The 21995-nt window shown below is 38.3% G+C and overlaps 1 protein-coding gene across 4 annotated transcripts in view; it reads left to right on the forward strand.

Annotated features, from left to right (window-relative positions):
• FIGN (fidgetin, microtubule severing factor) overlaps window positions 1-21995 on the forward strand; it is a 101901-nt gene that overhangs the window by 78183 nt on the left and 1723 nt on the right. For 3 of the 4 annotated variants that reach the window (XM_071747501.1, XM_071747502.1, XM_071747500.1), the window contains one exon: window positions 13897-21995. This exon is cut by the window's right edge and continues 1723 nt beyond it. In XM_071747501.1, coding sequence (XP_071603602.1) covers window positions 13897-16139 — 2243 coding nt within the window. In that variant the 3' untranslated portion in view covers window positions 16140-21995. Of the gene's footprint in view, window positions 1-13218; window positions 13462-13896 lie in introns of those variants that run through there. The other variant, XM_071747499.1, reaches the window with a different exon arrangement.

Genomic DNA, 21995 nt, shown 5'->3' on the forward strand with positions numbered 1-21995 from the left:
TCTTTAATTTAATTTAATTTAATTTTTTAAATGTTATTTTGTAGAGAGCAGAGCCTAAGTGTGAAGTTTAGAATTGCAACTTAGGGTAAGAAGCAGCACAAAAAGGTGGGATCTAAGTACAAATTCAGTTCAGACTTGAGAAACTGGAAAATATTTTGATCTGAAAGCTACAAAAAACATCTGGGAATGAGTCCTGTATGTGGGGTTGTTTGGTTGGGGTTTTTTTTTTCCTTTTTCCACTTTGTAGTGCAAAGAAGCATATACCACAAAATCAAATGAAACTAGCATTAATTTGGTAGGCTTGGTTCTCATAGTACTATTGATTCAGAATGCTGCAAACAAATATAGAGGGTTAGAGGCTGCATTTAGGATTACTGAAGTTTGGGGGCTAGGGTATACGAAAGATGTAATGAGATTACTCATTCAGAAAAGGAGCTCTTCTTGATGTCTTAGCAGGGAATTCTGATAGAAAAATCTTGGTTCAAGAGAATCAGACTTCATCATTTTGTTGGTGGTTTCATTATTGATTACTCATCTTTATGCGCTTCTTTCTAAATCATCGGCCGCCAACACAAGACTTCTCCAGCAGAATCTATAGTAAGCAAAACATAATTTGCATTTCTATGTATTTCTCCTAGTGGGAGACAAAAAAGTAGTCTTGGTCATTTCTTATTGATAACTTTAAATATTATGTCAGGCCTAAATCAATCTGGAGAGAGAACGGTGGCTATTGCTCAAGATTCACTCTGGATATTTAATTAGCTAGAGCTTATACATGCAATTTATTTTCTTTTTTGCCTCTTTCAGCATTTGTTAGGTACTGGGATATGACTGGTGCATCAAGGTGTACACCTAGTTAAATTGAACTTTTTATTGATGAAAACTTACCTCTTGCTGATGGCTGTGTTTTATGAATAATATACATTGCAACGTTGCATTTTCAGAATTATGGTGTTCTTTACATTAGAAACTTGGGGGTTTTGGTGCTAAGTAGGTACTAGGACTTGATGGTTTTTGAAACAGGTAGGGAAAACAGTATTAGTTGTATATGTGTGTGTACACATAAATACATGAATTATACATCCATAATTTTATTTTGAAACTAAGTGAGTTGTTCTATGTTTTTTCTCAAGCATTTTTGGCTGTTGCTGTGGAAGGAGAACTGACAGCTGCCTCTTTATCTTGGCCATTTTTGTTCATTATCAATTCAGCTGATGACAACATTTATTATTTGTATATTAATTACTAGAAATTGTTAAGTGATGGAAGAACAGTCAAACAAAGATAGGTGGAATTAAATTTATGAGCCTACGCTAGATGGTATCCAGCCTATAGTTCCATGTGTGTTTCCCAAATACTCTGATTAAGTATCATTTTCTGAGCTAACCCTGTTTAGCACAGCTCTTTTAAACAGTTTTAAAATTTTGTTTGGAATTATTATTGAACCCCAAGTATTTTCAAATATATTTTCAGGGGCGAAGGGGTGGGAAAGTCTATACTGCATTAAATCTATCATCACAGCTACCAATTCCTTGAGCTTAATTATGACACTACTAAATGTGAAAATCTATTCAGTGCTAGGAACACTTTTCACATTACATTCACGCTAAAGATTGGCTGTTAAGAGCTCATTACTGGTAGTTTTCTAAAGAGCGGTTTATTAAACACTGTTACCTAATAAGCATCCTTGGTGGTGCAAATTGCTGAAAACAGTAATGAGTCTGATTAGACTTCATTTCAATTACGATAGCTTGTCTAGAAAAAAAAAATCTCTCCTTGATGCTTTGGAATCTGGCTCCAAGGCATTAGGTGGTTTAAAAGGAAAATGCCACCTCTGTGTTTCCTTTCCACAGTTCAGTAATGAATAGAGAGCTGTCCAAGTAGCCGTCCAATTTAACACATTGGAAAACTAGATGGGCAGCGTTGGAAGCACAATCCTGTTTGCTTAAAAATTCTACAAAGGCATTACAGTTAATATATCTAAATAGGGTCATATTTAGGTGTCCTCTGCTTCCCTTGAGTAAGGATATAAAGCCATAAGAAAAGAGAAAACTAGAATTATTCACTCCTACCTGCTTTGCAGAGGTTATGCATTCCACTGATTAGTGTAATGCACCTTTCAATTGTTATCTGTAAATCTTTTACAGATCTGCAAGATCTATACATCTCTTACATGCAATCACAAAACTTTGACAGCTTTCACAGTACCTCATAATTCAACTTTTTTTTTAGCTTCTAAGAAAATTTTCTTTAAAATTTATCAACCTAAAGCTTGATAAATTTGTATTACTGGTATCAAATACGTCAGAGAAATATTGTTAGTTTATGAATTTAATTTTTGATGCTAAGTGTGTTTAGCTGAATTAATTAAGCTTTCTTTTATGCCAATTCTGCATGTTACTTGTACACTGTGGATGAAATCGTTAACAGAAAAAAAGAATTTAAGCTGATAGTTGCAGAATATTTACTAACATACCAATTGTTTCCTGTTGATGCACTTACATACTATTTAATACAAATCAGTGCTGTAGTTTTAGTTACATTTACATTTAGTTACATTTACATTTAGTTTTGCAATTAAGCCCTTGTAATAAATTATGACAGGAGTAATTACAAAAGGGGGACCCATGGTGCTGCTGAAGGCAGCATGTTGGATGGGGTCTCAGAGTGTGGCTGAAATCAGACTTATGTTCAGTTTACAGCAAATTTTAGGAAGGTTCACATTTGATAAAGTTTGAAAGCCACCTTATTAGGCATATGGGAATTAAAATGGGAACTGAGCTAGTGCAGCAAATATCAGAAGTCTGTCTAAATTTGAACAAAATATTTTCTGTGATGAGTTTCTATTAAGTGTGTAACACAGAACCCAAATGCTGCTGGATAAAATATCATTTGTGTAATTAACTACTGAGTAACACCTAAAAAGGAATAACAGAGAAAAAAATGGGGCGCATTTTTATGCTTCACAATAAATTATAAACTTCAGTGGTTCTTGTTATTCCATAACAGAGTGAAGTGACAGGTGAATCAAGCCCATGAACCTTGCTGTCCAGGCATTTAAAACACCAAACTGCCTTTTTTGCTCTTTTTGTGATAATACCTTTCTACATGCTCTTTGGAATTCTTACAGTTAGCTATGATAAATTGTATATTTTTTGTGAAACACTTTCTTCAGTGTGCATCATCAACCATCAAGTAAAATAGTGCATTTTTTTTTTGTTTTTAAAAACATCATGCAAACATGAGTGCTATTATTCAGCTATACAAATGTGTGCCTGTAGTGTGCTTTGAGATGCTAATCAGTGGAGCTTGACTCCTGTACCCTGAAGCAAATTCTAAAACTATTTCATTAGGTGACTACATATGCAATAATACTGTGGACAAAATTATAGGAAAAATAACAGAGTTTATTGTTATTTAAGCTTTCAACAGTGTTCAGCTAGTTATTGATATGATTGTTGCATGGTTTAGATTTTTGTTGTGGCTTGAAGAGTATTTACAGAAAAGGCTGAATTTGTGTGATTGCTGCAAAGGACTGTCATGTTTTATCAGCTGGGCTCTATCATTTCTTTCTGGTTTTAAAGCCAGCACGTAATTCTCCTCTGCCCCTTAAAATGCCTGTGCACCCTCTCAATGACATACTGTGTCTTTCAGGACATGGCTCAACTTTTCCTGTTCAGGATTAACTTTGTTCCTTTTAAGAACAGAGAATCCACATACAGCATGAAGGGTTAGATTTTTTCCTTTCCTACTCTTCAGAAATATGACAAAAATATCAGCATACACAGAGTTAAATTTCTCAGTTCATGCATCCTCTCTCTGACCCATGTGTGTAGAATATATAAAGTACATATATTTATTTCAGTGTTTCTCAATAGAAAATTCCCTGTTCCTCCTCCCCCTGTCCCCTGGATAATTTGTCAAGCTAACTGAACAACCTATATAGTTCCTTTCAGATGCTCAGGAAACAATACAGTAAGTCCCAAACCAAAAGCATGCAACAAAAAAATAGGCTTTATTCATTTTTTCAGTAGTTAATTCATGTATTTTATCAAATAAGCCAGAAATAGTATTTTGAATTTGTGGAATGCAATAATTGAAAGATTTAAGTGGGGAAAAGATTTAGCTCAGCTTAGTGTTTCTTGGAGGTCAATTCTTTGGTTATGCTTCTGCTTTTAATCTTGTTTCTCTGCTTTGGGGGGAGCAGGAAGGAAAGGAAGGGTCAGCTGCTCGCACAGCCAAGCCCAGGAAGGAGCCGTGCCGGGGCTCTGTTTTCCCTAAGAACATGATTAGTACAGTTCTGGTGACTTAGCAAAGGTGTTCTCTACTTTGGGGAGGAAATCTCAGGTTCCCTGTGATAACATCATCCCTTCTTACAACGTCATCTCTCATGCTGAAATACAGACATTATTGTTTGTTGGTTTTTTTTAAATAGAGAGACCAAGTAAGTGTACTGGTTGATAGTACAATCCTTTTATGCAGGATATTCTCTTTGGAAAGAGAGTTTATGCCAGCACTAGCTGCTCTGATGCCTATAGTGGAGGGAAACGTGTGTGGTGTGAGTCTGGTATGACGGGGAAAAGCGAGAGAGTGGATGATCTCTGCTAAGAGCTCCCTGCTCTTAATCCTGGGCCACGTCAGGAGCATTCTAAAGCAGTTTATCTTCATATGTCGTCTTGTATATAAGAAACAACACTAAACCCACCAAAACTCATTTCATATGTAGCTTTTTCCACAGCCTTCAGATCAAAGTTATTTTCTTCAGGCTGGACTAAATTATACACAGGTCCCAGGAGTGAAGGACACTGAATTAATGCACTGTGTCACCCAGTCCTGGCTGTAGAATATTTTTATCGAAGTGTGGGAAGCAACATCTCTTTACTATTTCATTAAAAATTAATGTGCAGATTGCCAAAAAGCAAAATGCATCAATAACATAAGCAAATTTTGTGAAAGCATTCTACACTGTGGAGTCATCTTAAGAAGGATTTTTTTTTTCTTGTGTATCAGATTACTTCTATATATACATTTAATCAGTGTTTGTTCTCATTTAGTTAATTAGCAGAGATATTCTAATCTAGGTAAAGCAACTGCTGATACTTTTCCTGTGTTGATAGGTTTTGGAATAAGTGCTTTAAAAGGAAAGAAGTATTCTTGGTTACAGGCTGGAGCATAGTGTTATTGGCCCATATAAATTTGCTTTTTCACTCTTGTTAGTTGATTGTATTGGGTCAAACCTGACTACACTTATTTGAAACTTACCAGGATTGATCTGTGCCTTCATATTTGTAAGACTAATAGTGCTGGTTAGATAAATATCTGGAATTATCCTTCTTTTGCTATGCATAAAGCTATGAAATACATAAATATATTTTTTAAGTATGATGACTGAAAAATATATTAAAAAGTAAAATGTAATTATGCGATTATATGGTACTTTAGATCCTGATTTGAGGAAAACACATTTTAAATAACTCTTGCTATGTAAGTTGGTTTGTGGTTTAGAGCAAGATTTTTTTCCAACATTTTGGAGCAGCATGATGTAAAAAATAGTTCAATATCACTTATATCTCTATTTATTGTGCACCATCTTTGCTCAAATAAAATATGTCCCTTTATGGCAGTTTTAACCCCATTTATCCTCATGCACAAGTGCTCACCTGTTATTTACTCACATAAGAGAAGGTCGATACTGCAGAACAAGGGGAGTGCTCTGTTGTGACATAAAGCATACATATTCAGTAGCTCTGCTGTCCCTATGGACACGTGTGGTATGTCCTGATGATCTTCATTTGGCAAAAGGAAGTGAGCTTAAGACGGAAATTGTCTTAATGGATTTAAGATACATGAAACAAAGGGTTTTAAATACTTATGGTGAAGAACCCAACAATAATTCTAAGTGCAAATGATAAAAAATTCCTGTAAAGGGAAATTATTTACTGAATCATGATTAGCAACATAAATAGAAAAATAATAGAATTCAGTCTTTGAAAATTATTATTTTTAAGATACAATTATTTATTTTCCTGGAAGAGTTCAAGCATGGTATGAATGCTCCATATGAGGCTCTCAAGTGCTGAGAATTCATTCCTTTTGCCTCTTACTTGCTTCCTAAAACACAGATTGAAGATTCTGTGTTTCACCTGCTGCAGCTGATTACATGAGAAACACGATAAAGCTGTGAGTGTATGTTATCTGCTCTGCTTTTAAGGGTTTGTGTTATGCTCTTTCAAGGTAAATGTGCCTCAAACCCCACTTCTGGAAGAGGAACCAAGGCAAAAGCTACTTCTGTTATTTTGTTGCTTAAACAGAGAGCGTGCATTTTGCTGCACTTCTAAAAGCTTCAGTTGGGATTACTGGAGACTTGAAGTAAGCACTTCATTGGGAGCAGAATCATTCTCCAGATCTATACTATTTTGCGTTGGCAAATATACGTAAATACTTGTGATAGGAGGCCATCCTCCATATTAATTTATTATATTTTTATCACGTGAATATTTTCGTTCTCAGAACCACTAGCGTGATCCTGCAGTAGTTGTATTGATTCTCACGTTTATTGGGCATAAATTGCACAGTGTATGGTATAGTAAATCTCTGAAAAATACATTATACCTATAAGTATATATATTCATTGGACTAAAAAAAGTAAATGTTTTTTATAAGTTATGCTTACTTTTGTTTACAGTTACTGTTCTTCACAGTATTATCTCAGAATTTTTGGTCTTGCTCATTTGGCATTGACAAAGTATGCTGGGTCCTTTAAAGGCATGGTACTGTTGAGAGGAACTGGGCAGAAACAGCTTAAAGATATAAAACCTGGGAAGAGGCAGCATCACAATAGGCTAAAAGAAAACTCATTGCAATCACTGTCTTTGTTAGTGTGTTTTCTAGTCAGTTTAGAGAAGTGTTAGAAGCGTGCATAAATGGGTTTACTGGTGGTACACAATACTAGTGCATCAGTGTGATTATGCTGCAAGGATGGAGCCCTGAACTGAGAATGTGTGTGTGCTTAGGGACTGCTGCTGCTGCTGCAGAGAAAGCCACACCTCCGAGGGCAGCAGCCTGGCAGGTCCCATGTGGTGCCGAAGTAACAGCGACAGAGTCCCCGTCATCCACACCTATGGGCTGCTGCTTGACTGGCCTTGGATCCCAACAGCTTCTGCTGGCGAAAAGGGGGTAGTGTCATCTCTGCACGCAGTTTTCCATTGCTTGCTTGACTATTATTTCTCCTTATTTCTGTTCCTAAAGGCCTTTGAAGCTGATGGATCTGCTAAGGGCTGTTTAGCCAGAAATGTCTTTGCAACTGTCAAAGGCATTGCTTTATGTAAATAGCAGGGAAGGGGGCTTGGAGGGAGAAAACTCATTTGCTGTAAACATACTGCATTTCGCTGTTGCGAGGTGTGAAAGTGTTATTGAAGAGGAATAATCATTTGACATTTTTTAAATTAGATAATTGGGTTGTATTTAGTTCAAGATTCCATGTCTGAAATTCAGTTTTTAGCCGGTTCAGGTACTCCTGAAATATGTTGCACTTTTCTTCCTGCTTTTAAGTGCCGTTGACATATATGAAATTCTCAATATTACTTGTGATTTTAAGTGTTTGTGATTGAAATGTTTTCACTAGCCCTGCTAGATGGGAATCATATTGTAAACACCCTGCCAACAGCTTGCTCCCACTGATATGCGTGGCATGCATAGGCTATATATAATAAGAGGAAGAACAGAGCTCTACCAAGGAAATGCCAAGAGCACTTTCTAGGCCTGTTTTCATGAGTTTGTGGCTGTCACTTACTGAAAAATCTTCCAAAGGTAGGCCCATACAGCTGGGCAGCTCAGTTGGAGGCTATTCCTCCCACCAGATCCTTTGACGTCAAAGGAGTTCCTCATGGACTGGAGCAGAGGTCTTCACTGAGTAATTAGAAAATAAATGTGGGAATAATTTTCTTTTTTTTTTTTTTTTCCCTGCAAAACATAATTAGCTCAATCCACTCTTCAAAATCCCTCCTGTTTCCAATTAAGAGAGATCAGTTGCACTATCTTCAAACAGCTGAAATTATGCTTATTAATAAAAAATGGAGTGTAAAAGAAATGTTTTATCCTGAATTAATTTTTATTATTATGGGACATATGACACTATACAGTTTTAGAAAATATTATCAGATTTAGTACAAACCCAGGGAGCTGTGTGTCCTACATCTCAAACAGTGGTTACAGCATGACTCATTTATTCATCTCTGTCCCATCCTTAAGAAGGATTTTAAAACGTGCATTTAGGGCCTGATGCTAAAGGTACTAACACCTTCAGCTCTTACTGAACTATGATGTTTGAGTAATCTTGGTACATTCACAGTGAATTGCCCGTTCAAGTCAATACCTGTTTTGGCAGAGCTGATCTCCTCCCATCCACAAGAAGCAATTCCTTGGCTGAAACCATTCCATTGTATAAATACTCAATGTCTTGAATAACTGAAGGCAGGGCTGAAGGCTCCCAAAGGTCAGTGGGAGAAGCAGCTTTTGGAATCTTTGGCTAAACTTGTGAGCAGTTCAGTGATGGAGTTCATGTCCGATTGCAAGTCTAGAGGGAACAGGGTTGGTGATATAGAAAGCTGTGGGTTTGGACTTGTTTCCTACCTTGCAACAGTGTGCTTCTATGAGTCTGTTATGGACAGCTATCAGAAGCATCTCATTTACTTGTTTTTCCCTGGAACAGTCTACTCTTTTTCAACAGCACATTAAGCAGTTTTCCATTCATATTTAACCACATGCCTAAAGAACCTGCTTGAGCTACTGATGTTTACAAATTATCCTGCAGACCTGTTCTAGATAGGACCTAAGACACAGCAGGAACGAAGAGGGCAGGAATAGAGAGGCCACAGCTGAACATGAATTATTTTCTTTTGCCTCAGGTATGTTGGAGGAACAGTTGGAGGCCCCTGAATAAAACTGAAGCTTGGGTAGATGGATGGGAAGAATGGTGTGCTGTCCTGTTTCTAGTTTCTTGTGCACTGTGTCATTTAGATTTTATTTCTCAGCGTCTCTGGAAGTGCAACACAATCTCTGCCAGTATCTTCAGAAAACCACAGTTGTCTATGATTTAATTTCAGCTTGATTATTTTATTAGAGATGTGAGGAGATGACAGGTTCACTAAAGTCCCAGTGTCCTTTGTCTAAAGCAAATTTTTGCTAACCAAGCTGGTTAGTTGGAAGGTAGTTGTTATCAGTTGGATTTGTCTGTGGTACACCACAAACCTTTTGTTGTGTTCTCACCCAGTGTGTTCTTAGCTAGTATTTCTGGACTTCTCTATGCCTATTTTCAACAGAAACCCTTCTATTTAAATTGAAAGGGAAGGCTAGTTATTTATTTTTATCTTCTGTAATAGATATAATTCTGTAAGGGGCTGAGCAGCTTGACCTGGTACTGAGGGCACCAGCAGAGGAGGGTTCTTTGTATGCAGAAACTCACTCAAGCTCCCAGCAGGATCAGGCCCTGCTGACATCCAGGATGTGTAGAATGTTGCTTGTTCCTTTTTGCTTTCAAATTACACTGTTATTTTTTCTTTACTCTGCCATTTTTTCTTCTTCTTTTTCTTTTTCTTTTTCTTTTTTTTTTTTTTTTTTTTTTTTTTTTTTTTTTTTAATTCGTAAATCTGCACATGTAAGTGGATTTCTGCCGTATGGAATTATTGTATATGAAACTGATGAAGTATTGTATATTAGATTTTACATTTTCGGGATAAGTGCACAAAATTAGAAGAGAAAAAAATGGTCAAACACTTGGCTCAAAGTAATTGAATAATTAAATTGTTGACTATAATTACTTTAAATGTAATTCAGATAGATCCAACTGGAAGAATTATAGAGGAGGGATGTGTAGTAGGGCTGTCAGGACAAGGAAAAATAGATACTGCTAAAAAAGCCTACATTGCCTCTCCTATATAATGTATTAAATTTATCTTAAAAGCAATTCTCTGATAAGTACATACCTGTACTTAAAGAACAGAATCCTTTCCTTCTGCCTTTTACAGCCCATACCAACACAGTTTACACAGTTCAAAAATGTCGATAGCTCAGAGGATTCCTAAGTTAGCAAAGATTTTTTAAAAAATGCATGCAGCCTTATGCTACTTCTGGATTTTCAGTAAGTTAGTAAGCAAATACGCTGTCTGCAAGATGATGGTTTGTGTCAGAGTTTAAATTACACTAAAAAAAAAAAAGCAACCTCTAAATATGCCCTTATTTACCTGATTTTAGATGTTTATATCAACATTTGGATTCCTAGCAAAAAAATGCAGTAACATGTATCAGCTCAAGCAAAAAGGAACTAATAAAATACAGTTTAAAATATGGAAAGGAAGTTGCTGCAAACATTAAGTAATTAGGGGCAGGGGAAAGTGTTTGCATAGTTAAAATAAATTATAACATTTTTTTTCTCCCAAGTCAGACGTTTGACTTTTGTTAAACAATTATTAAACTGTTAACAAATGGAATCAAACCTAGCTGCTTTTTCAATTAATATCAAATTGAGGAAATGGTTATTTGTGGCCCCCAGTCCAGACCATTCCAGTGGTCTTCATATAAACACAGATTTCTCCACTGCATACTAATGCAAAAGATACGCTTATGGTTAACTATTAACCTATGCTTCCAAATAACACTAATGATTGCAATGTGCTGGAATAAATGCTCATGTTTCATGGGATGAGAATAGTCCTGTTCTCTTAAGCTTATCTAATCAAAGCCTAATCCTGCCTTTTCAGCCTTTGTTAAATGCATTGGTATTTAATATGCATCAATAAATAAACTTTCAATTATTGTTCAGTGAGCATATCCAAAGATAGCATGACAATGTGAAACTACTGGTCTGTCTAGCAATTATTCCAAATAAAGAATGCTGATGATGTGATTTCCCCTCTCCTCTTATAACGGATAATTCAGATTTTCTGACATTCTTTTGCAGCATCGTAATAAGGAAAATATAGACAAATAAAATCCAGATAATTGAGTTTTTACACCATCTGAATACATGTCCCCACTTCAACTAGAAATAGGATTACTTTATTTTAAAAGCACATGTTCCATTCTAAATAAAAGAAGTCCAACTGATAGAATTTTTTAAGTATTAATGAAAATTTTGAAGTATTTGTGAAGGGTATTTTGAAAAGCCTGCTAGGTGAATAGTGTATGATATATATTGTCTTACTTCAATCTAGTTCATTGTTTTATTTGTTTAAATGGTATAGTCTTTCTTTTACAAGCCATTACAGACGATGTGCCAAAAGCATATTCATTAACTATAGTACAACTATGATCCCGGCCAGATTCTTAGCTCCATCCATGCCTATTTCACTTTCTTTTTCAAAAGTTTCACTGCTGCTTTAGTGCATTCTTTGTGAAGAGTCTGTTTCATGGCATCCATTCATTAATATCTAGTGATGCATCCATCTGCTCAAGTTCTGCACCTCTGTAACAGAAACTTTCAGTGTTTTGGTAACCTTATAAGCCAAGTATCACAGAACATGGATAGGTGTTGGTTGGTTGATTGGTTTGGCTCTTTTTTGTCTTTTTTAGTAGGAGTAATGAACTTGTATATCTGTTAGACATTTTGACGTTACAAGAATATTAATATTCCTTCCTTTTAAAAAAGCTTGAAGTAAATCCCATTACACCAGAAGAATTTTAGATACTTATTACTTCCAATTGAGTCTTGGTGACTCAGTCTTTGGATTTCTGGCTGAATTTAACTAAGTATGGTTTCTGATAGTTTCTCATTAAAATTGCAATTTTTTTATATGAGCACGATTTCTATAATTTCACCCAATTTCATGATACATGAAATTGCCTCTGGAAGGCAGTGGTTGAAACATCAGAAACAATTAGTAAAAAATATTATATTAATGCTAAATGAAAGAAATAAATCTGTCAGAAAGTCAGCCTCAAAGCTGCATTTGGCAAAAGCACTTCTCTGAACTAACTTTTAAAGGATAACTGTATAATTGTTAACAGACACTTTTCTCAAGTTGCCAAAGTGTTTGAAAAACAAGAGAGAAAGAGAACGCACAGGAAATAAAATCCACAAGTAATCAATGGCATGCTTATGTGGAGTGAGAATTGCAGTACTTATACTAATAAAATATAAGGCTCAATTAGAGGTACTTTGCAGTTTTCAGGCTAAATTTAGATCATTTGTGGATTTGCAAATAAATTAAACCAAAAATAAAAATGAAGACTCCAAATGCAAATGAGTGCAACTGCAATAAAATATAATTGCAAATGAATCTGTTGCTTTATTCATTTATTGTGTAATTACTGCAATCCTTCCCACCTTGTTTTCAGTATTTCTTAATCATTAAGTCGGAAGCATGACAGCAGTGCCAGCCCTGGCATGATTCTCTTTGACTAAAACCTTGTAAATTAACACAATTAGCACAGCATCATCCTGCTAATTAACTTCCAGTGTCTGGTGCAGTGGTTTTGCAAACAAGGAAGAGGGAGTCAGAAGGGAATAAACATGCCATTCTGTTACCAAACTGTGTGCTGTGTTAGGTTTAGCTCAGCGAGGCTAAGCTGGCCATGTCAGATGCCAGAGTCAGGCAATGAAGAGCTAAAGGGGTTGGGGAGGAAAACAGGAGGAGGTAGAAGCTGTCAAAATAGACTGCAGTAATTCAGAGGGGAGCTGGTACCACAGATGCTTCATTTGGACTAGGCCCCCTCCTTATCAGAGAATCTGTGCCAGAGGGCACCAGGCAGTTTGCAAAAATCACTTTTGGTAATACGAGAGAGATTAAGGAGGTCTCTCTGATACAGCCATACAAAAATTAGCAATATGTTTACCATGCATAGGTATGAGCTAGTAAATTGTTCGTACTGTGTGCGGTGGATATACAAGGATGGGGGATAATTCACATCACATTATTTACAAGATTAATTGCTATAAAACATTTGCAATTGCAATTTTTGCCTTTTCTGTTTTTTGTTTCTTTTTTTATTTTTAAGAAATCATTGTAAGGTGTTCATAGCCAGCAGTGGAAGCCAAAGAACTTTTAGGAGCTTCATTTAATTTCCCTTTATCTTCATTTTTTCTTTTTTTTAACCCTCTTTCTTTGTACCCTGGAGGCTGTGAGGCTGGGACGGGGGGTGGGGAGGGAGGGGAAGAGAGAGTGAGCAAGGAGACAGACAGACAAGTCATGCTTGTATTTTTTTTCCAGAGCCTCAACAACAGAACTGAGAGGCAGAAAGGAGCCAGTTGTAATTCATACCGAGTTGTAGGCTTTGTGTGATGAAAGCGACGGAGCGCTGCCTGGGAGATTGCTTTGCTGCACTCCACGAAGCAGATTTGAAACTGTCGTGGACCACTTTAGATGAGAGTTGGATTATGGAATGACCTGCTATGTCTGTGTCATATTGTTCTGCGCAGGGTGCATTATACTGTGCTAACTAGGTGTTCAGTACCAAATAAGAGAGGTATCCTAGATGTGATCTGTCAGCTGTGTCTCGTATTTTTATATTGGTTAAAATATAAAACTGAAACAGTGATGAGAGAGGACAGAGCAGTTGGATGCCTTGTATGTTAACAATACTTCTGCACTCAAGAGTGCTTAAAATGTACTGAGTCTTATTTAATTATTTTTAGAAATATGGCATTACCGATATTTTTTAAACCAACAATTAAAACCCTACTGATTGGACAAAAAAATGTGGCTCCATGTGTATATGCCCGTCATAAGCCAAGCAGTTTATCCTGCTTCATAGGCACTGAATTTTCTTTCCTTAAGGACTTGTGGTGTTAAGTACAGACTTTTGTAGAGCTGAAGAAGTTTAAGTACATTTAAGAACTCATTTAAAAGCATCCAAAAAGGATGAGCTCACTGTTAACTTTGCTTTTTCCTGCCACCCTAGGCTTGAAGATGCAGTGGACGCCGGAGCATGCCCAGTGGCCAGAACAGCACTTTGATATCACTTCAACTACCCGGTCCCCTGCCCACAAGGTGGAAGCCTACCGGGGGCACCTGCAGCGCACCTACCAGTATGCCTGGGCCAACGATGACATCTCAGCTCTCACCGCCTCCAATCTCCTGAAAAAGTACGCAGAAAAATACTCTGGTATTTTGGAAGGCCCAGCCGAGAGGCCCATTCTCAGCAATTACTCTGAAGCTCCCTCAGGGCTGGTGAATGGCCGGAAGAATGAAAGCGAGCCTTGGCAGCCCTCACTGAACTCGGAGAGCGTGTATCCCATGAACTGCGTCCCAGACGTTATCACCGCCAGCAAAGCTGGGGTAAGTGCAGCCCTTCCTCCCACAGACGTCTCGGCCAGCATTGGGAGCTCTCCGGGGGTGGCCAGCAACCTGGCCGAACCCAGTTACGCCAGCAGCACCTGCGGCAGTCACACCGTTCCCAGCCTTCATTCAGGGCTCCCATCTCAGGAATACGCCGCAGGATACAATGGCTCGTACTTGCATACCAGTTACAGTGGCCAGCCAGCACCTGCACTTCCATCCCCTCATCCATCCCCCCTACATAGCTCGGGACTTTTACAGCCACCGCCGCCGCCACCAGCCCTTGTCCCTGGCTACAACGGGACCTCTAACCTCTCCAGTTACAGCTACCCTTCCTCTAGTTATCCTCCTCAAACTGCTGTTGGCCCTGGGTACAGCCCTGGGGGTGCCCCACCGCCCTCAGCGTACCTGCCTTCAGGAATCCCAGCTCCAACCCCTCTGCCTCCAACCACCGTCCCCAGCTACTCCTACCAGGGGCACGGTCTGACGCCCATTGCGCCGTCTGCCCTGACAAACAGTTCAGCCAGCTCTCTCAAAAGGAAAGCTTTCTACATGGCAGGGCAAGGAGAAATGGACTCCAGTTATGGAAATTACAGCTATGGCCAACAGAGATCTACACAGAGTCCCATGTATCGAATGCCCGACAACAGCATTTCAAATGCAAACAGGGGGAATGGTTTTGACAGAAGTGCTGAAACATCATCCTTAGCATTTAAGCCAACAAAGCAGCTAATGTCCTCTGAACAGCAAAGGAAATTCAGCAGCCAGTCCAGTAGGGCTCTAACACCCCCATCCTATAGTACTGCTAAAACCTCACTGGGTTCAAGATCAAGTGACTCATTTGGGAAGTATACCTCCCCAGTAATGAATGAGCATGGTGATGAGCACAGGCAGCTCCTCCCTCACCCAATGCAAGGCCCGGGACTTCGTGCAGCTACCTCATCCAACCACTCTGTGGACGAGCAACTGAAGAATACTGACACACACCTCATTGACCTTGTTACCAATGAGATTATCAACCAAGGACCTCCCGTGGACTGGAGTGACATTGCTGGCCTAGATCTAGTAAAGGCCGTTATTAAGGAGGAGGTTTTATGGCCAGTATTGAGGTCAGATGCGTTCAATGGACTGACTGCTCTACCTCGGAGCATCCTTTTATTTGGACCTCGGGGAACAGGCAAAACATTAATGGGCAGATGTATAGCTAGTCAGCTGGGGGCCACATTTTTCAAAATCACTGGCTCTGGCCTTGTCACAAAGTGGTTAGGGGAAGGAGAGAAAATTGTCCATGCCTCCTTCCTTGTGGCAAGGTGTCGCCAACCCTCTGTGATTTTTGTTAGTGACATTGATATGCTCCTTTCTTCTCAAGTGAGTGAAGAACACAGTCCAGTAAGTCGGATGAGAACCGAGTTCCTTATGCAGCTGGACACTGTACTGACTTCTGCTGAGGACCAAATAGTAGTAATTTGCGCCACGAGTAAACCGGAAGAAATTGATGAATCTCTTCGAAGGTACTTCATGAAACGACTTTTAATCCCACTTCCTGACAGCACAGCAAGGCACCAGATAATAGTACAACTGCTCTCACAGCACAATTACTGTCTCAATGACAAGGAGGTTGCACTGCTTGTCCAGCGCACAGAAGGCTTTTCTGGACTAGATGTGGCTCACTTGTGTCAGGAAGCCGTGGTGGGCCCACTCCACACCATGCCAGCCACAGACCTTTCAGCCATTATCCCCAGCCAGTTGAGGCCAGTTACATATCAAGACTTTGAAAATGCTTTCTGCAAGATACAGCCTAGCATATCTCAAAAAGAGCTTGATACATATGTTGAATGGAACAAAATGTTTGGTTGCAGTCAGTGATACTACTTTAGAAAAAAAAAAAAAGTAATGAATGTTGGCACACACAGAACCTGCTACATAGGGTAGAGAACCCTTTTCAGTAGTGTTATAATTGCAAAGGGTACTGGGAAGACTACAATTTACCTTGCCTCTAAAGAGCCAGGGTAGACTTGAAGGAAAAGTGCATCAAACAAGAGCTGCTGATCTGAAAAAGCCACACATGACAGAAAGCGCATGTTGATGCTCAGTTCTGTTCAAGCTAGACAATACTCACCAAGGAGCAAGGTGCAAGTGGGTTGATTTCAGAAGGACATGAACCCTGTGTGTTGATTCCATTCTGCTGTTCTTGAGATTTAGTTGCTGTCAAGTGCCTGAAGTGGTGCTTTATTTTTTGTTTGCCTCACAATTACATTGGTGGCATGTGCTAATATAAAGAGCTTTAACTTCAAACATTATTGGACTAAAGAGATGAACGGTTGTGTTGCGACAGAGAACCAGATTTTTGCTATTCTAAGAGCAACAGTATTCCTCAATCCTGTCTGTTCTGTGGTGTTAAACTAAGAACAGGTAAAACAGGGTAATGGTAATCTGGACCTTAATTTCTGCAGTTCATTTCTTTTAATGTTCTGTCTGCAAAAACTCAGGAAAGTGATTGTGATTTGTACAGTACCTCAAAGGAATGTGTTGAAAGCACTATGTACTGCTGAGAGTTATAGGCTAGGCTTCAATGTTACTTTATATTAAATATGTATGTTTACCTCAACAATTGGAAAATGGCAAGGAAAATTACTTTGAATGTATCCAGGAAGAAACTAAAGTGTGATGTGACTGAAGCTTTACAGTTTTCAAAATAGAAACAGAAGGATTTCCCAGTGTTCAGAAATGGTTCTTTTGCCAATTTGTCAGATCAAACCAGAGCAGAATGGTTTTTCTTGTTGGTAAACTGTAAGGGCTTTCAGCATATTGCTTCTTGATAATTATGTGATACAGTCTTTAGAAGGTGCATAGATGAAAAAAGAGCCACTTAATCAGTTTATGTTAGCATCCAAAACAGTCAAACGTGAGATTTGGTAGGACTCCGAGAGGCAAATTACCTTAAGCTGTGACTGCTGGCCTCAATTGTGCAGCCCTCTTTGTAGTTTTGAGGTTGTTTTGGGGAAGCTGTAGGGAGTGGGATCAGTAGGTTGCTGGCAGAGCTATGGGTTGCAGAGCTGTTTATAGCAACACAGTGAAATGTGACCAAACAAACAGTACAAATAACAAAGCAAAACTGAACCCTCAAAGTACATTTATTTCCCTTCCCAAATTGTAAAGTTGAGTTCTTGTTGTGTACGTATGGCTCCGTTGTCCTTAATGCAATCTTTGTTTAGCATCCATTAACAATCTTCCAGGCTGGAGTGTGCCCACCATTATTTCTACCTCAGTTTTGTTACATTTCTCTTAGAAATCAAAGTAAGGAATAGGGCAAAAAACAACACGATCACATAAGTCAGATTACATTAGGAATGTGAACCTGCTAAACAAGTTTCAGAGAGCTGCTGTTTTTTCCCCTGAAGTCAAGTTTTTCTCTGTGTTAGTGCTCTTTACCCCCCCTTTTTCATCCCATCATCATGGTGTCTTCCTCCTGGAAAGACAAGCTGGCATGTGTGGCATTTTGCTCAGTTCTCCCCCACCTCCCATTTCTTTTTATCCTTTAATGCTTTCTGTGCAACTCTTTTGGTGACAGCTGACTGATGTTGGATAATGTCTCTGAGCAGGAGCAGTGCATGTTGCAACTGCCCAAAGCCTCTGCCATCTCATGAGCAAAACAGCCTTGCTTTTTTGAATGTATTTTTTTGTTTGTTTACTTTAAAGAGACAGTAACAAAACTGTTGCAAAGCACTGGCATTTAATGTTTCTGTTAAGTAACCTACATTCAAAACCATTAAATGAATGCACTGAGAAGCCCCAAGAAGAGAGATAGGAATCTGTTACTAGATCATGTTTGCTTTCTCAAAAATTGTACAGACTTGGTTCGTTTTGTTAATCAATGGAAACTTTTAGCATTCAGAAAACTAATGAGGAATTTTGTGGTATTGCTGGAAATTTATGACTCTTGATTCTTTCTTTCCTTTTATTTTTCTGTTAAGATATAGATATATATTTAGATAGAATGTGCTATAAAACAGAGCAGATAAACCAAAATCTAATTTAAGATGGATTCCTGGCAAACATTTTGTCTATCTAAAACTTTATGTTTTAAGCATAAAAGTACCATTTTGAAAACAGTGCCTTTCATTAAGGATATAGAAAGTAAGACTTAAGTACATCACCTGTTTCTCTTTCTCTCTCTCTTTTTTTTTTTTTTTTTTTTTTTTAATTTTTTTTTCCTTTTTCAACAACAATTACAGTCTATGGTCCTTGTTATGACCCAGCCTTTCTGCTTCCCCAGACCTCCACAGGCTCTTTTTTCACTGCAGTCATTCCACCATACTCATATCTGGGAGATCCTGATGTCCCTATTAGCTTGTAGGTTGATGCTGATCACACTGGCAAGTATGCTCTTGCAGATTGCTGACCCAATTTCTGTCTTAGACATTGCCTTCCCTATCTGCCATTGAGCTGTGATCACTTGAAAGGCTCAGGCAGGTTTTGATAAACCAGCTCTTGATAACTATTTCTTCTAACCATGCTCCTAAGAGTTTGTTGGTTTTGTGGGTTTGTTTTTGGTTTGTTTTTTTTTCTGGTAAATTGAAAGCTAGCCACTGGAATGTTTGAGGGGTTTTTTTTCTTTTTTTTCTAGTAGCAAACCCAAAAGTGAATAAAATTGTAAATGATCCCTTTCACTTCCAGCTTTAATTCATTCTCTTTAAAAAGTCACTCTGGGAAATGGATTTTTCAAATGTTAACCAAAGTGAGAAGCCAGCAGAAACTGAGATGGTGTGAAAATACAGGTTCTACACTCACACTCACACACATTTCTCTCCAAGACTCCATTCAGCTTTGGGGCAGCAGAAGTGGAAAACTTTGCCCTTATCGCAGCAGCTGTAAGGAGAGGAAAACAGCTAGGTTATTACTCATATATTTCCTTATCATCAGCTTTCCTTGGCATCACTCTGGGAGGGTGCCTGTTGAATCTGGTGAGAACCTGACCAGGTAGTGCTACTGGGAGATGCCTTAGCCCTTATCCAAGTGGTTTCTGGCCACTCTTTGGATGGAATTTCCCCCAGTTTGGGGAGGTCTGAGCTGGCTAAGCCCCCTGCTATGTCCTGTCCTTCTTACTGCTTTCCTTCATTCAGCCTCTTTTTTTTTTTTCTCCCTAGTGAAGGTATTTTGGCACACTGCTGGTCTTTCATCCCTCCCAGCAGCCTTCTTGGCAAAGAGTGTCAGGAAGGGCTGAAACACAATCCTGAACTTGAGCGAGTCCCAAAGATTAGGATTGGTTTTGAGAAGAGAGACAAAACATGTTCTAATGGAGTCTGCAGGATTAAATATTTGCTGGTCTTTTACATCTTAATGATAGAAAGCTTTTTGCTGTCTTTTCCAGCTGAGCAAATCTTCGGGGTGCAGCCACAGAAATGCCCAAGTGGTTGGCCAGGGCTTCCTGGCTGCTGGCACAGCCCTGAATTTAAGGAACTTGAAATGGTTAAAGAGCATTTGCTGTGTCAGCCTATCACTGCAGATGCCTTACACCCTATTTTTATATGTGGATTCCATTCTGCATGAGCTTATTTTCTTCCTTGTACCTTCAGTAACAATTCCTACGGCAACAGAAGTAAAATAAATTGGAGGAATATTTCTGCAAGCTGAAGGATCAATATCAATTCAAGGAGGGTTCATAATGACCTTATGTGATACAGAAATGGAAATACTCTATACTTCTGGCATGTTTCTCTCCAAAATATTTAGAACATTAGTGACAATATAGAAAAGTTTGCTGACTGAGTTGATCAATGGATTGTGAAGGCATTTTATTTTAAGGCTATTTACTTTCCCACAGATTATTTATCTATTAGTCAGTTTGTATTCTAATCAAATGCAGATAGATGGGCAAAATGTTTTCTTGAGCATTACAAAGCTACCAAGGGGAAAATCAACCATCTGACTAAAATACATAGGCTGAACACCATCTGGGTGTCTTCATTAGCTATTTGGAGGCTGTGCTCTGTAAAATGGTACAAGGTCATATTTAGGTGTATTTTCATAGGATGTCTCTTTAGGGGATTGTCGAGTCAAAAAGTTCCAAATGAATTCCTGCATCAAGATGTTGAAAGCAAATATGGGGATCTGACCAGGGTTTTCACTGTCTGCAAATACATACAACTTCAGGTAAAGGGCTGTTCTGATAATCCCCCTGCATTTTTCTCTGAAGCACTCCATCATGAGGGAGAGTGCATCACTCAGATCTGAAGGATACACTTTGTCACAAAACAAGGCCACCAAAAGTTGTAGGGCTTCCAGCCCTATCGCTTACACCAGTCTGAAGGTGGTATAACCTTGTTGACTTAAAGGAATTACTCCTGATTTCTGCCCTTGTTAGAAAAGTCATCCTTTCAATGTATAATAATCTATGTCTGTTGGTTTTCATCATCAGCTCTGAAAGGTAACTTTGTCCTCACAGCACTAACTCCTTTCCATCTTGTATGTGTGCATGTGTGTATATAATATTTATATGTGCATACACACCATGTCCAAACAATAGCTTTGTCTCTTTACTTAAAAAGAAAAAAAAAAAAAAAAGGCATTTAATCATCTACAGATTTATATGAAGCACATTAGTAAACATGGAGACAGTAGTATTTCAGAATTCAAAAAAAGCCCAGCTGTGCTGGTGACTAACCAATACATGAACTGAAGCTCACACTCTGCAAGGACCTTTGGTTGACATTCGATTTTGAACCTGCCAGATGCATTTTTGTGAACCAGGGATACTGCATCTTTAATGAACAAGTCTCTACTCTTTCCCCTGTTTTTAAATACAACACAAGCAGTGTAGCACTAGGCACTGCAATTGTCAAAGACAATTAGACTGAAAGCAGGAAAATTTCACCTCCCTGTCTCAGTGATATGTAGAATGTCGGCAGTATGGGTCAGCCTTGCCACGGAGTTGTGTGAGAATATATGAATCAGTCCTATAGAATGTTAAATATTTATAAAATGGTTCTGTACTACAGCAAGGTTCGGAGCACATTCATTCCTTCTTGTTGTTTTATCATAGAAAAAGCAGCAAAAGTTTATTTCCAAACCTAAACTTTGTGTGGTTCTTTTTTCTTTTTTTTTTTTCTTGTTTCCTTTTTTGTTGTTGTTTTTAGTTTGTTTTTGTTATCGTGCTTTATATGCAGTTGCTAGAGGCTTTTAATTTCCTTTTTAAAAATATTTTTCATCAGATGTGCGTTCAGACATTTGTTCTTTAAAACCATTTCTACCTCATTGCTACATATTGTACATGTAGTATTTATTTGTTGTCTTTTTTTGAATGTCATGCATTTTTTAAGAAAAAGACTTGTCCTTGAACTTGAACAGTCTACCTCAGAAGACTGTCTTTACACTGAACAGTATTAACAACCTAAATGATAAGACGTATTAGCGAAGTGTGGCAGGGTAGATAATGCATGAGTACTTGGGATACTGATGGACTTTTAATTGTACTCATAACACAAGACTGCTTAAGGAACTTAAAGGAAATTATGCACTGTGTAGGTCTTCATCAAGGTCCCATTTTGGCATGCTATATAAAAAAAAAAAAAATGCAGCTTTATTCTGATGTACCCTTCTTGAGAAAATTGTTGGTATTTTTCAAGCATACTTTTCCTTAGCAATCTGGCTACATTAAAACATGCATTTCTCTGTTGACTGGCATATACAGTATTCAGCTCTTAAAACAAATTATAGTACTTA

This window comes from Heliangelus exortis, chromosome 6, assembly GCF_036169615.1.
Source record: "Heliangelus exortis chromosome 6, bHelExo1.hap1, whole genome shotgun sequence".
Lineage (NCBI taxonomy): Eukaryota > Metazoa > Chordata > Aves > Apodiformes > Trochilidae > Heliangelus > Heliangelus exortis.